Source organism: Triplophysa rosa, linkage group LG17, assembly GCF_024868665.1.
Source record: "Triplophysa rosa linkage group LG17, Trosa_1v2, whole genome shotgun sequence".
Classification (NCBI taxonomy): Eukaryota; Metazoa; Chordata; class Actinopteri; order Cypriniformes; family Nemacheilidae; genus Triplophysa; species Triplophysa rosa.
In genome coordinates, this window is record NC_079906.1 from 9,831,127 (window position 1) to 9,846,927 (window position 15,801).

General features: G+C 39.1%; 1 protein-coding gene and 1 long non-coding RNA gene across 2 annotated transcripts; both read right to left on the bottom strand.

The window, feature by feature from the left end:
• Window positions 1–1,090: 1,090 nt before the first annotated feature.
• Window positions 1,091–13,714, bottom strand: ercc6l2 (excision repair cross-complementation group 6-like 2). The gene is given in 18 exon segments (XM_057356903.1): window positions 1,091–3,829; window positions 5,364–5,536; window positions 6,689–6,843; window positions 6,963–7,686; window positions 8,280–8,351; window positions 8,573–8,725; window positions 8,847–8,946; window positions 9,459–9,554; window positions 9,645–9,790; window positions 9,970–10,041; window positions 10,585–10,704; window positions 10,779–11,036; window positions 11,122–11,329; window positions 11,624–11,785; window positions 12,312–12,505; window positions 12,587–12,703; window positions 12,784–13,183; window positions 13,527–13,714. Coding segments are annotated over 17 exon segments (3,933 nt in total). The 5' UTR covers window positions 13,060–13,183; window positions 13,527–13,714; the 3' UTR covers window positions 1,091–2,922.
• A 548-nt stretch (window positions 13,715–14,262) lies between these two features.
• LOC130568461 (uncharacterized) lies at window positions 14,263–15,492 on the bottom strand. Its single transcript, XR_008964697.1, has 3 exons — window positions 15,386–15,492; window positions 15,013–15,112; window positions 14,263–14,353 (listed from the first exon to the last, which is right to left on the bottom strand). It is a non-coding gene; the product is annotated as an uncharacterized LOC130568461 (long non-coding RNA).
• Window positions 15,493–15,801: the final 309 nt, after the last annotated feature.

Below are 15,801 nucleotides of genomic sequence, written 5' to 3' on the forward strand. Positions count from 1 at the left end.
AAGTCTTGACTGAAAATGTCACATCCATAACGCTGGAATTGCCCTCCTAAGGATGTCATTGTAACTGGTTTGTCCATGTTTGATTTTCTGCAAGCAACAAAAACTGTCATTCTACTGGGAAAAAATGCAAACTTCCCATGTAATAGTTTGCCAGCAGAGGGCAGACGTGTGATACCACAACAACTAAAAATTGTGAACTGTAGACAGAAAAGACTTAACCAGTAGTGAATCTCTATGTGTAGTCTTACTTCAAAGATAAGATACACAATGCAAACAAGTGCTTTCTGATGGGGGACTTCCCATGCACACTGAGTTTTTAATAACGTTTTTCACCCTTAAGCAATTTGCTCTAATTGAAAGTGAACAGGATAACCATCAGTTTGTGTTTGTATTAAAGAGGTTTGTGTTTTATACAGGGAACTTCCACTGGCAATTTATAATGCTACTGCAGGTACTGGTTATCAGACAGTGTGTGATTAAAACAAACTCCAGGAAATGTCTCCTTTTCATGTGTGTTTATCACATCACTATTCAAATGGATCAGTTACTTGAACTTGTGCCTTGTACTTCAGTGCCTTTGTCTTAAAACCTCCGACACAGTTTAAACAACTAACCAATACAAATAAAAGAAAGACAAATCCTCACTATTACACAATAATGTTTTCAATTTGTGATCAATTCATTATTTAATACATACTGTACTGTAAATAAATACGATAATACGAGTCAGATCTGAACATGAGGATAGAGAGAGAACTGCTTTGTCATCAGACTGCATACAATCTCAATAAGCTTTGCTTGTGTGGTCCAGCTTCAAGGGGTTTGAGTCCTTCCACACATAAACAGCAGGCAGATGTTGAGGAATAGATTGTTTACCAAGCTCTCAATTCTCTAAACAATGGATCAAATGACACTGAACTTTGGCAATCAAACAAAAGAATCCGCCTCGCTTCCCCACGAGTAAATATTTACCCTTCTATATCAAAAAGTCCCCCTCATCACAGCCTGGGACACAGACACAGTACGGACACTTTGGAATTAAATAGAGCTTTTTGCCATCTATTTGCTTCATTTGTACCTTTTCATGATCTTTTTCAAAGCGGTCAAATGTGTGATTTTTGCAAACTGTTTACCATGCAAAACAGAAAAATACACATTCAGAGAGGTGAAAACTATTAAAGAGTCACTGATGGAAAACATCCAGTAAACAGATTCTGGGAAGAGGGATTAGTTGTCTTTTTACATAATTTACATCAGAACACACCGAAACGCTTTCATTTAGGTCAAGGCAGGAGCGTGTGGGAACTTTTTTAGGGTCAAACTTCTCAGAAAGTGAGTGAAATGTTTTTGTGAGGTGTGATACTAAATAGGTTACTCATGTTAAACCTAGTGGGAGAGAAATTGGTTTAGGTAAGCCTAAGGGTTCACATTAATGATGGCCAACTCGTCACCTTGGTAACCGCAGATGTAATTTCCTAATAAAATTAAGCGGAGGGGTTATGTAGACCACTAAAAGTGCAAAATCTGAACGTGAAATGATTTCCCAGCACTCTCTCTGAAGAAACAAGACCATGTGTTAAATCAACGCGTTTCCTCAAAATCTTATATCTCGGCAGGATAACGTGTGAACAAAAGCTGCGCTTTTCTGCCGTGCTACACACTCCAGAAGTTGGGGTCATGTGCTCCCTCTCAGAAATCAAATCACATGAACTGTCGCTGAATGACATTGGAAAATAAGCAAAGCAAGTCAGAGTCAGCAGGACATTCTCTGTATGCGACTGCAATCTCGGTTATTATAGGCAAAGCAAACAACTTGCGCGACCTGACCCAGACACAACTGCAGTGCTGAAGTGTTACTAAAATAAGCAAATCTGCGTTTATTTGCGAATACCAAGTTATGTGCATACAGCTTAAAGGCATAGTTCACCCAAAAAGACAAATTCTGTCATTATGTATTCCTCATTATGTCGTTCAAAATCTGTATGTGACTCCACCTCCTGTCGAACACAAAAGAAGATATTTCGAGAAATGTCTCAGTGGTTTTGTGTCCATATGTACAATGGAAGTCAATGGGGAAAATATCTTTTGTGTTCTATAGAGTGCAAGTAAATCACAAAAACTAAACAAGCAGCTGCCCGTAAAGTAACAATCGCCTTAAACTTCCTGCGAGACAGACCGATGCCACTTCGCCAAAGCAATTACTTCGCTTCAGAACTATTTGAGGTCTCAAGACCACCAACTATTGAAGTCATTTTTCTAGCTTGAAACCAAATGTGAGACACAATGTTTTTGTGCATACGGTGCTGTTTCAAATTTGAACGGATCCTACGAAACATCGCCAGTTCACGTTTAACGTCATACTGCGTTGCTGTTCAGTGTTCAGCTATCCCACATGGCTTAATAGAAAATGATATTCCACTATGTCATACATGATTAAATACATCTGTGCTGTACTCAAAATCTGTGCCGATGAATGAACCGAATGAATGCAGAGGGAATGCTTTGATTTTTTCTTTTAATGATATATTTTGAAGAACGATGGTAACCCAACCATGGCGGTACCCATTGACTTGCATTGGTTTTGTATCCATACAATAGAAGTGAACGGGTACCCGCCGTTGTTCAGTTACCAACATTCTTCAAAATATCTTCTTTTGTGTTTTGCGGAAGAAAGTCACGCAGGTTTAAAATGACAAAAAATGGGCGAGTACATGATGACAGAATTTTCATATTTGGGTGAACCATCACTTTAAATTGTTAGAACTTTCAGATGTGTAAATGATACAAAATAAAATAAATAAAAGCAAATGCACTTAAATAAAAATGATATTTGTGTTATAATTCTAAAACAGCTTATCTTCTGCTCACATTTTTTGAAAAGTAGAAACAAAACCCCCCAAAACTTCACAGTTTCTGCCCAATTCACTCAATTTTCCAGAGAAATTTTTCATTTTTTTTCCAAAGTTGAGAGCTTTGGCTTTCATCATTACTCTTTGACTTTGCAGAGACGCTAACAGTATTACAGATCTTCTCCACCTCAGACAGATCTGTAAGTTTATTAATGCTCTCTTCATTTCCCTCATTTAAAATGTCCCAGAAGTCCTTTCCTCTACTCTTTGCCTTTTCCGCATGAGTAAGAACTGTTGCCTCCCTAGGCCGCTCTAAAGGTTTCTTTTTGGATTTGAACAAATCATTGAGGATGGATGTATCACCTATAAGGTCTGTGATGAGGGAGCTTTTGGTCTGGGTTGAACTGGATGCCTCGCCATCACGTGTAGAAACCGAACATGAAGAATGTTCCTTGTCTTTGAAAGATCTTCTACCATTGGTTCTCCTTTCCTCCACTGGTGCGCAGCTCCTCTGAAGATGTCCAAAACTTGTTGACGTGAACGAAGAGAATCTGTGCATGCTCTGGTCTGAGTCATCGGCAAAGGTCTTAATTATGTTGTTTGTGAGGTCTGTACTGTGACGATGGTGAACCTCGGAGGTTTCTGTAACACTAATTCTCTTTTTCTTTGATGTTTCTCTTTGATCCTCGACTGCAGGGGCTGGTACCTCAACTTGAGGCACGTTTGGGAGGGCTCTTTTTGAGGTAGGTCTTTGTCTGGCCGTACCGGACGTTGAGGGTGGTGTTGATGTGGGTGGCTTTGGCTCAGCGTTAGGTTTTGGAAAGGTCTTTTTGATGATGTCCTTAAGTTCAGGGCTCTTCTGGCTGTAGAAGCTCCGTAATCGGCTTAGCCTCTGTGCCGAATCACTCTTCAGAATCTCTTCTGCAAAGTCCTGAACGGAGACGGCTCCAAAGATCCGAGCCATGTCTTCCAGCTGGTTTCTGCCAGACCAGAAAAATATCTAATGAATATGATCGTTTTACAGAACATGACACAAACAACAAAACATTTTGGAATTGTGACTCAATGCTTAGTAATAAGGTTAAACCATCATGTCATTCTAAACCCATGTGACTTACTTTCTTCTGCAGAACCCAAAAGAAGATATTTTGAACGACACTGAAAACCAAACAACATTTGACTTCTTTGACTTTCATTATATGGACACAAAACCACGGAGACATTTTTTCAAAATATCTTTTGTGTTCCACAGAAAAAAAGAGTCGTATACAGATTATGAATGACATGAGGGTGAATAAATGATGACAGAATTAAAACTTCTGGCTAAACTATCCCTTTAATTTCAATATAATACATGTAGATATTCATTGAGTGTATAATACTGTTCTTTAAGACCATTTTAAACTAACAGTTCACCCAAAAATAAAAATTCGGTCATCATTTCTCATTGGTCACTCACCCTCGAGTTGTTCCAAATCTGTGTCAATTTCTTTTTTCTGATGAACACAGAGAAAGATATTTGAAAGAATACTTTTAACCAAACAGTTCTTGCCCACCATTAACTATCATAGTAGGAAAAATGACAATGGCAGTCAAAAGTGCCTCAGAACTGTTTGCTTTCAAACATTCTTCAAAATATCTTCTTTTGTGTTCATCAGAACAAAGAAATGTATACAGATTTGGAACAACTTTAAAGTGAGTGAATGAAGATTTTTGTGTGAACTGTTCCTTAAACTTGTTTTGTGAAATAAAGACACAGTTTATCACAGTCTATGTATTATATCATAAGCCTACAGCTTGTGAGTCAAAAAGTAATAGGAACCAGAAGCTTTCCTTGCTATTGAAAGCTATTTCATGAGCTAAATCAAATGATTAAAACCGCAAATTCCACATATTAGAAGCCCCATTTCATAACGTCAAACAACAACCCGGAAAATTCAGCGGCCAGGGTCTTAAATGAAAACCAGTTAGTCATTCGAAACCAAAAGACCTCTGAAGTTGCTTGTGGTGTAACTTCTAAAAGCGCTTGCCACTCTTTGTGGTTTCAAAGCAAAAACAAAGTATAAAGCAAGACCCTTAAATACGTGTTTGCGTGGAGTTCAATCATGTTTCACCCGTGATAATCAAAAGGAAAGAGAATATAAATATGTGTGCTTGTGTGTTTTCGCCATTACGCGAGCAAACAGTACAATTTGGGAGACTGAAAGGGAAAAACAGGATAAAGAGGGGGTGCTGCTAATGGTTTTGGCCGGGTTTGGGAAATGGGTGGGTGAGAGAACTCAAGGGTGGTCTTTTCTCTTCCCTCACTCCTGCAGCCCCAGGGGCCAGGCGGGGGCAGCACACCATAGCTGTGGGGAGAACTGGCACACGGCCCCACGCTACCAGGAATTTCCTCTCACTGGCTCGCTGTTCTTGTGTTTTCGGCCCAATTGACACGATTACAGTATTTGCTAAGCTGATGACTGCTGGGGGAGAAAAGCAGAGAAAGTCAAAACGTTTAGTATAATAGTTTACCTGCAGATGCTACTGGGTGTTTCGCCCACGATAAAAGTGATATTTTTGTGGCGGTGAGAGGTCTTGATGAAGTGTGTGACCGGATACTCCTTGTGAGGTCTGTCACATGCTGGCAGTGTCTGTCTTCCTGTGCTGTGATCAGTGAGTACAGACTCACATGACTGGCTGGGAGTCTAGAACACAAACACACGGTCTAGAATTTCACTTACAACCACCAACTATTGTACTGTTGGACAAAAATATTTTTGTCCAACAGTATGCTGTCATAAAAGCTTTTTATGACAGCATACAACTATACCCATAGCGGAATCTTATTCATTTTTTTTAGGCAAGATAGGACGTTGCTAAGTGTTCTACTTGGTTTTTAAGTGGGATATTTTAGTTGCTACATGCTTAAATGCAAGCCCTTTTTTTTACTGTCCACCATGAGAAAATAATAAACCATTTTCTTCTGCCAGTTTTGCTATTAACGGAGTATTGATATTCAAACATACACCCTGCACCAAAATAACCTACTTCCATACTATATAGTAGGCCAAAATCAGTGTGCAAAATGAATACTTTGTCCAAAACCTCAGTGTGCGAAAAACAGTAGGCGAGAAATAACCGAAATACGAGAAATACCTCTTCTGTTGAGATTTCTCAGTTTGCATTGGACTGACACCATTCTATCGCATAAATCCATGAGAACTGTCAGGTGACCAGCTCTTTTCAAATGCAAGTGATTTAAGTTCAACGATTAATCGCATCTAGAATTAATGTTTGTGTTTACATAATACATGTCTGTGTACTATGCCTTTTAATTTTGTGTTTATAAACACATATTTTTAAGAAAAACATCAAATATAAAAATGAATAAATGTTTATATATAATTTAAAATATATATAAACATTAATATATACATGCAAATAAACCCAATATTACGTGTATGTGTTTATAAATACAAAATAAAGTTTTTTTGTTTGTTTTTTTAAAGATGTTTTTGGCGGGGGGTTTTTTGCTTTTAATTGTACAGCTATTGTTTTAGAGAGGACAGGAAGCGAAGTGGGAGAGAGAAGGGGGTGGGTTCGGGAAAGGACCACGAGACGGGAATCGAACCCAGGTCGCCCGATGCGCAACCGCGCCACATGTCGGAGCACTGCCCACTAGGCTATCGGCTCCGACAAAATAAAGTTATTTTTAATATAAATACAATATAATTAATATATACCGATTTATTTTTATTATTAATAAAGTTTAATACCAAAAAAATATTCTGTATGTCCTGTCACAATGTCGACTGCAGGGACAATGTGCAAGAAATGTAAAAGGTGTAGGAAGAAACCTATAAGAAATCCAGGAGCTGGTTTGCAGGAAGTTGCGAGTGCTTGTTGAGTTCAAACACATCTCGCACGGCAGCACGACTCAGGCGGTCTTCTGCTCTACTTGAGCCCACTACCTTCTGATTCGAGTGAGTGTAGCTCACATGCTGAAGACCACCTGTCAGGGAAAGACTATTTAAAACCACTAGGACATGATCATAATTCATATTTCACATTCCAGTAATTAGTATTTTGAATGCTATCGAAACTTCTCTTCACTAAGATAATATGTCATACCTAATAATGAGTCTACTGTTCCAGTGTTGCCTTCATCTCTGCAGTAGGTCTTGTCCGATTCAGGTGTTTTAGCTGCGTTTTGGTTCTTTAAGCCCGTGAACCTAACAGATCTTTGTTTAGTGTTTTGCCTCTGAAGAGATGAACCATTCCTACATTTAACTCTTTCCTCATCTTCCGATGATGAAAAACGTTCACTATCATCTTCAGACCGTTTTTCTGTAAACTTGACTCGCTTTCGAAGGCAACTCTTGCCAGCGCTCATGCCATCATTGCGTTTATGAAATTTTGGCGGAAGACCCTCCAGATCTGCCGACTCCACGTGCATTTTTTGAACAACATGAGAAGTGTGCTCTGATTTTCTCAGTCCTCGAGATCCATGATGTTTTCCAGCAGGAACTTCCTTCATCTCCTCAGAATGACTGGGCTTTTCCTGGTTCTCCTCATCTTCAGTTGGGTTACTAGAATCTTCTTCACTGCTGTCTGTTTGCTGTTGTTCTCTCTGAGCTATATGTTGTTGGAGCAGTCTATAAAGGCCTATGTTGCCGATAGAAGAATCACCAGGTCCCATATCCTCTCCTGTGTGGGGATTTGAGGCCTTCTGCCTGGAGCAGCAGGGATCTTCATCCTCACTTGCACTGCTGAAGTCTAACACCTCAGCTGGTTTGAAACTGGTGACTGTTGACCCAGCTGCTTGCTCAGTTGAAGCGTCTGCTGACTTAGGATCCTGAGGTAAACCAAGATGGTCCATTAGTTTTTTTATAGTTCAAAATACAAGTTCATCATTTACTCGTCCTCATGTCGTTTTCAAACCTGTATGACTTCCTTCTGCAGAAGATATTTTCCCATTCTCCCATTGACTTCCACTGTATGGACACAAAACCACTTTTCTCAAAATATCTTCTTGTATGTTCCACAGAAGAAAGAGTCATAAACAGGTTTTGAAAAACATGAGGGTGAATAAATGTTGACATATTTTTAATTACGAATTCGTTATTGAAAATGATTCGCTCCCTTTCCTAAAAAACAAATAGACATTTCAAATATAATGTATGGCGAAACACTACAGTCAGCACCCGTCCTCTCCGAAAACAAATGTGTGAGGCTCGTTCCAGAAGAACACTTAGATAAGGCCTCTCCTGAATAAATAAATGCGGTATAGACAGTACGTTCCTGTGTGGTCTCCACCATTGGCTTTGAGAGGGGGTTGATTATGACCATGTGTTCGCCATAATACCGTGGGAACAGATGGATGATGGGAGAGTCGGGTGGGAAAGAGAAGCGTTTTAGACACGGGTCTGTGAAAGGGTGGATACTCACAGCCTCCTGCATCCTCTCGCCCAGAGCTTGCGTTTTGGCCGTCATCATCCCCACCTCCACTCTGCCCTCCCTCTGTGGGCGAAACACGCCATTCCCATCATGTCAATGAGAAGGAATTCGATTTGTGTAAACAGATCATTAAAGGCATGTCATTAGGGACACGCAGGGTCTGGTCTCACAGGCATTTAGGCATATGTGCAGTCTTTGGAATCTCCAAATGACAATTTATATTTCTATAATCAAACCGGTTGTCAATTGGAAAAAGTGTTAACTGAAATTTTTAGGTTTCTGACCTCCAGAATGCGGTGGGTTAGGCAGGTGCCATCAGTCTGTAGGCGGAACAGGTTGCAGATGCCGAACAACTCTCCAGCTTGGCCATCTGTACCCTGAACAGCTTCGAAGTAGCGTCGCGCGTTCTCACAGCCTATCACTGATGTCTGAAGTTGCTGTAACAAACAATTAGAGACCTTTGTTGAAAATAACTGTATTAAGTTGTATAAACTAGTGTATTTATTACATTGTTAAGGTAGATTTATATGCAAACAGTTTGACTGTTGAAAAATGCACCTGTTTGTATATCTGGCGCAGGTATATGATCTCCTCCACTGTTCCCAAAGAGATGAGTCTAAAAACCGTCACATCCCTGCACTGGCCTATGCGATACGCCCTGTGAATTAAAACAGAAAAATATAAAGCAACAGTAAAACAAGTACATATACAGGCCTTAATGGGAGCGTGTGTGTGTTTATTACAAACAAGTGGCACAACATTTTGAGAATACTTGACTGACAAAAAGTACATCGACTCTTTACAATCCCAAAAGTCCATATGTACTTTCCTCTCTTAAAGGAACAGTTCACCCAAAAATATTCTGTCTGAAAGGTATTTGGAAGAATGCTTGTAACAGTTCTTGGCCACCATTGACTACCAAAGTAGGAAATTTTCTTTGTTTTGTTGAACACGAAAGATGTACAAGACTGTAGGAAAGCAAACAGTTCATATTTTCTACTACGGTAGTCAATGGTGGCCAAGAACTGTTACAAGCATTCTTCCAAATATCCTTCTCTGTGTTCATCAGAACAAATACATTTATACAGATTTGGAACAACTCGAGGGTGAGTAAATGATGACAGAACTTGTATTTTTGGTTGAACTGTCCGTTTAACTTCGTATGTTCACCTGTCAATAGCCTGAAGATCATTAGCAGGATTCCACGTTGGATCAAACAGCACAACAACATTCGCTCCGACGAAGTTGAGACCAAGCCCACCAGCCCTTAGAGCAAACCACCGAAGATCAAGATCATAGTGAATCAGGAAAAATGTATTCATGAATTTGTAAATCACAGACGTAATGAACACTCACAGAGTAGACACCAAACACAGGTTGATATCCCGAGAGCTGTTGAATTCTCTCACTATCTTCACTCTGTCCTTAGACTTGGTGTTTCCATCCAACCTGCGGTACTCCAGACCCTCAGCCATACAGTAGCTCTCCAGAACATCTAGCAGCTGTGAAAAACAAATAGATGTCCATCTCACGTTTCATACTCATCATGAAAAACTAAAATAAAAATTGCTTTTTCGTTTGGCTTTAAGTCTGATTCCACAAATCTGCATGAAGGTTTCCAGTCGTTGAAATGAACTACACAGTGTTTACACTTGGCATGCTGTACGCATCAGCACCTCACCTTGGTGGAGAGAGAGAAGAGTAGAACATTGTCTTTTTTCACGATAAAGTGATTGAGCAGCTTTTGCAGAACCTGAAAGAAAGAAATCAGCACTTGATATCAGGTGCGAAGACAATCATGCATAACATAACATGTGGAAAACCAAGTGTTCGGTTAAGTCGGAATCAGAAAACGAAAAAACAACTGTGTGTCGGTCCATATGCGCTAGGCATAACAGAGCGGGCTGTGTCTTTTCAATCTATTGCTGATGTTTCAGAAACCAAACGTCCATTCTTGTGAGAACGCCAGTAACTCAGCATCTGCCAATAACAGCACCCTCAAGATGCTCCAGTTAAAGGGAGGGGGAACCTTTGAAAGGAAAGCCTGAGGAAACGTTAAATACTGTCCTTGTTATTACCCAAGGAAGTGTATCCACAGCATGTGAGGCACGACAGCTCAGGGCCAGTGCTTGACCACAAGAGGGTTTATTAATACGGCCATGGAAAAACTGAAAGGTATCTTGGGTTCTATGGTGCAAAATGTTTTTTAATGATGTGGACATGCCTATTTCAACAGCCGTAATGCGCCAGTAATATATGATTATCTGATTTTTGATAAGACGAAATAATGACTCGCCTTCATTTTTCCACTGTACATGGGATCTGACATCGCCTCAAATGCAGCCTGTTTGCACCTCTCTGTGAAATCTGGAAATTTCCTAAAAACTCGCTCGCAAATGGCTGTCACATATTTCTCCTGTGGGAAGAGAAATATTTACAAAAACAACAAATCTTTGATTTGGTGAAAATGTTCCGTTTTTTATTATTTACCTGTTTTTTGCTGGTTCCTTCTCTGGACTGCAGTAGTGCGACATGATTGGCCACCTTCCTAAGTATGGCGAGATAACTAAAGTAAAGGTAACGGACAGGCACGCCGTCTGCGTTTAATTTGTAGCAGCATTGCTTTCGTGGACGCCCACTGCCACACGGACACTTGCCTGAGCTTTGCAACAACAGGGTCACATCATCAGTGTCCAGCACAGCTTGGTACACTGTCTGCTGAAAATCCGTGAGAGAGCAATACACCACCTGAATGGGAACAAGATCAAGAGAGCATCATGAAACATCAGCTGAAATCTCTAGGTTTCAATGAATAGAGCTACTTGAAACTTACTCTATCGTCTTTCTTAGGTAGCTGGTCACTGATGAGGGTTTTTGTTCTTCTGAGGAACCAACGGGAGAGCATTTTGGCCAGATCCTTAACTGCTTTGCGACCTTCTGCCAGAGCTCTTTTTGTCACGGTGTGCTTCTGCCCCTGCTCAATGGGGTCCGAAAATCTGTTTTTAAAGCCCACCAGTGAGCCTAGGCATCCAGGGAAGGCCCTATGAAACAAGCGTTGAAAATGAAAATTCTTTCATCATTCACTCAGTCTCATGTCATATGCAACCTGTACAACTTCCTTTCTTCTGCAGAACACGAAAGGAGATATTTGAAAGAATGTTGGTAACCAAACAACATTGAACCCCATTGACTTCCATTGTATAGACACAAAACCACTGAGACATTTCACAAAATATCTTAATTTGCGTTCTACAGAAGAAAGACATGTTTTGGACAAGTCTTCGGACCACTGCTGTACTAGTAGGTTAAAGTGTAGGATCCATGTAAAGTCTCACCAGTCCATAACACACCACATCTCCTCTAGGTTGTTTTGAAGAATAGTTCCTGTCAACCCAACCCTCACTTCACATCTCATCTCCTTCATGGCCTGAGTGATTTGGGACTTGTGGTTCTTTATTTTGTGAGCTTCATCCACAATGACAGCAGCCCAATCAATACTGTACAGAATTACACAAGAATACAGAATTAAAAAGAACGAAAGAAGAAAACATGAAATGTTCAAAGTATTGCATGACTTTATTGTATAATAGTTCACCAAAAAATGAAAATTCTGTCATCAGACGAAAGAAAGTCATACAGGTTTGAAATAACATGAGGGTGAGTAAACCATGACAGAATTTTCATTTTTCGGTGGACTATCCCTTTAAGGGATATGGACTGGAATATAATGGGAGTCAAATGAAGTACTTTTATTATGTAAATACATTTGTTAGTATCTCAGTTTATGATCCACAGGTTTCAAATGCTGTTTGAAAGTGAATGCCAGGATTTTAATTTTTCAGTGCATGTATAATTACAAATAATGCTAATAACTTTTGGCAATAACATACAGTATAAACCTGAATACATTTTCAATAAAAATGCAAGTGATCACAGTAGATGAGTTCAATATTTTCTTTTCTCTTACATATTGGCAAACTGCCATTCGTTTCTGTCAGACACAACGACTCTGTAGAAATGTACCTGTTAAACTGGTCCAGACAGAGTCTGAAGGTCTCATAAGTAGTAAGAGCAACCTCACATCTTCCTCTCTGTACACGCACCAGCTCCTCTTCCTTCCTCACACCGTGAACAATTGCAACTCTGAAGTGACCCCAAGTGTCTAATTCATCTATCCAGTTATATAGAAGAGAGAGCGGAGCCACAATGAGGAACACCTACACAGAAAATACAACATTACTGTATAACAAATATTACATATAAAATATTACAGAAATAAAACAGCTGATACTTGACACCTTTTGAACTTTGGGCTGTACTGGTGATTTTTGTGACCGCAAAAATTGAGGCCTGTTGTTTTCAACATCTTCCCATATACCTGTTTTCCGCAGAACTGCAGCTAGGAAGCCGATAACCTAACAGAGCAAAGGTCGAATCAGAAATGTCAAATTGTAAGTGGTTTTATTCCAAACAAAGTACATCTGCATCCACGTACCTGAACGGTCTTTCCAAGGCCCATGTCATCACCCAAAATGCATCCTCTGGATTTGGCGTAGTTATAATAGATGAATTTAATGCCATCTCGCTGGTAGTCTCGTAAATATCGATTGATGGTGTACGGAACTTTCACATCACTTCCTGACACCAGAAATGGCTCGGAGGGACCCGGTGGTCTCTGATTACTGTGAAACAGAGGCCTCTCATTCTCAATCTGGGGAACAGAGGCACTGGTATACTGGAGCTTTGAGGCTCCAGAGTCTTCCTCCTCCATCTCCACTGAGAGATACAACAGGTGCTATCTAGAAAATGCTTTGTTTACTTGTGACAGGCTTCTTTTTTGGAGCCGCAGAAAAAGTCATTTTTGTTTCAAGACTGGGAGAGGCTTTACGTCTGACCTGCAAAATAGGTGAAAGCAAAACGATTTCATAATGTAAATCTAAATACAGTTTTTGGTTTTTGGTATTCTTCATCTGATCAATAAATAAATAGTGAACGAAGTCCTAAATACAATAAAAAATGGCAAGACTAAAGTGAAACTTAACCTAAAAACTTGGCTTTTAAGAGCAGTAGTGAATGTAGTTAGTCCAATCAGAGCAAAGGTACTTCAAGCTAGACTCAAAACTCCTAAACAGACGAGTATAACAGATATGTACATTCTAATGTATGTGTTACGATTACATTAAACAGATATTCTAACGTTTATTCGTTACACAGTCAAATCAGCTGGTTTAGTCTTACCATGATTCAGATCCGTTACGCTGATGTTTCTAAGCGCATCACGGATGTCTTTTGGCTGTAATGCAAACTATAAAGTTACCGGTTGGAGTGTATTATAATAAGAAGATGTGTTTTATCATCTGCATGTCCATTTTACGTGTCTATATTCTCATCAACATAGCAACAACTGCACACACGCGTCCCGCACGGAAGCGGATGCGTTTATTTACTCATCTGTGTTATCGGAACAGCACTTTCCACACAAGCGCTGAGAGGAGTAACGTTAAATACAGCCGCGGAAAGAGTTGAGTATATATCATACCAAAACTGTTAACGATTTCCCTGTACTTTTTTATTTTATTATTATTTTAATTTACAGTACCTGTACTGTAAATTAACAGTACCTGTACTTGTGTACCATATAGATTATATGGTACACAAAATATTACTGTATAACTACAAAGCGGTACTTTACTGTATTTTAACTATATTTTTGTATTTTGGTCTATTTGTACTGCATTTTTATAATACTGTAATTTACTGTAATACCTATATTGACACATTACTACTAATTATTACTTATTGCAATAATTACAAATAATATTATATATTATGAGTAGTTAAGTATATAAATCTATAGTTATTAATATTGTAAAACTACTATACTTCAGAATTACATTATGAATCAAAAGGCAATCCAAGCAATGTTTGTATCAAAATATTTTTATTAAATAATTTCATTGAAATGTAGTCGAGACTTGCAGTCGTAGCTGGACATCCTTAACCTGGGATGACTTGCCTGGGAACATAACAGATGACCCAATCCAGCTAAACAAGCAATGGTCAGACTGTAACACAAAAAGACACATATAACAAAATATGTGCAGGAAATGGTGAAAGAAAATTCAGTAACACTTTACTAGAAGGTTTTATTTAACATTTGTTAATGCTTTAGCTACTATGAACTAACAAAGAACAATATTTTTTAGCTTTAATAATATTTGTTAATGTTAGTTAATACATATTCATTCTGCATAAACTAATGTGAACAGAGACAAATTGGTTTAAAAATGTATTAGCAAATGCTGAAATGTATTAAGATGAATACTGTTAACAAATGGAACCTTATTGTAAGTGTTACTGAAAATATATGTACATATATCCAAACAGCATTTTTTTAAAAAGGAGCAGGCATTTAACCAATAACAAATACTGCCATTTTACCTTACTTACCTTTGTAAACACACTCCAAAGAATTCGACAGAAAATAAACTTACCAAAACCCTCATTTGGTTAAAATAAACCTATATCCATTGATTAAAATGTGAAAAGCAGCAGATATACACCTAACACTATAGGTTTCATTTCTGAGGGAGATTGCAACTTTCATTGGTAAACTTTACTGTCTCAGTCCACGTTTAAAACAATCCACGTGACAAACTATTGTGCAAAATACTAAAACTAAATGATATGTTTTCATGAAAAACATAAAATAAACCAAACTTACCGAACTACCAGAAATCTAACGTCCTCCTTCAGCTGCAGCCAGGAGTTGTGCTCTGTGTGACTTGACGATGGGTGGGGCACTTTCGCGGTTTACAGCAATCCTGTATTATTGCCATGCATATTACAGCAAGGTTACAGCAAGATCAAAATTTACCGTAAAAATTTACCGCTCAATCAAAATGACCCAAAATGCATTATGAACTGCAGTATTTTACTGTAATGTAGAAATGCGGTATTGTACAGCTAAATATGTAAGCTTCAGCGCAAGTTCTGCGGGAAGACTCAATATCAGGTCACCTATACGTATAGACCTATACAATTAATATCTAACCAATCATCATCCAACACTTGTAGTATATAAGAACGCAACTTACTCTCTGTTTGCGTTCGCAGTTGAAGCCTCTGGATTTTACATCCATCCTCCCCACCACCACCAGGTTGGCCCCTGTCTATTAACAGAGGGGGTTGTATAAGCCTCTTTCTACGGAGCCATCAAATCTGCTATGGTCAAGGAAAAGTGGTTAATGGCTGCACGCAAGGGTGGTCCATATCTCTATAACGCATTCGTTCTGACTGACCTCACTATCACCACCCATCCTGAGCAGCTCTTTTTTCATAGGGGGATAATGGACCCCTGTGGTTTAGTAGAGGGGCAAGTGTTATGTGCTATGCGCTATATGCCTAGTGCTATGTAAACTGTCTGTCATGACTGTTTGGGCTTCTTTATAAGAACATCTGCAGCAGCTGCCCTATAAATTCCTAGTGTTGAGAGAGCAAGAACATAAAGTTC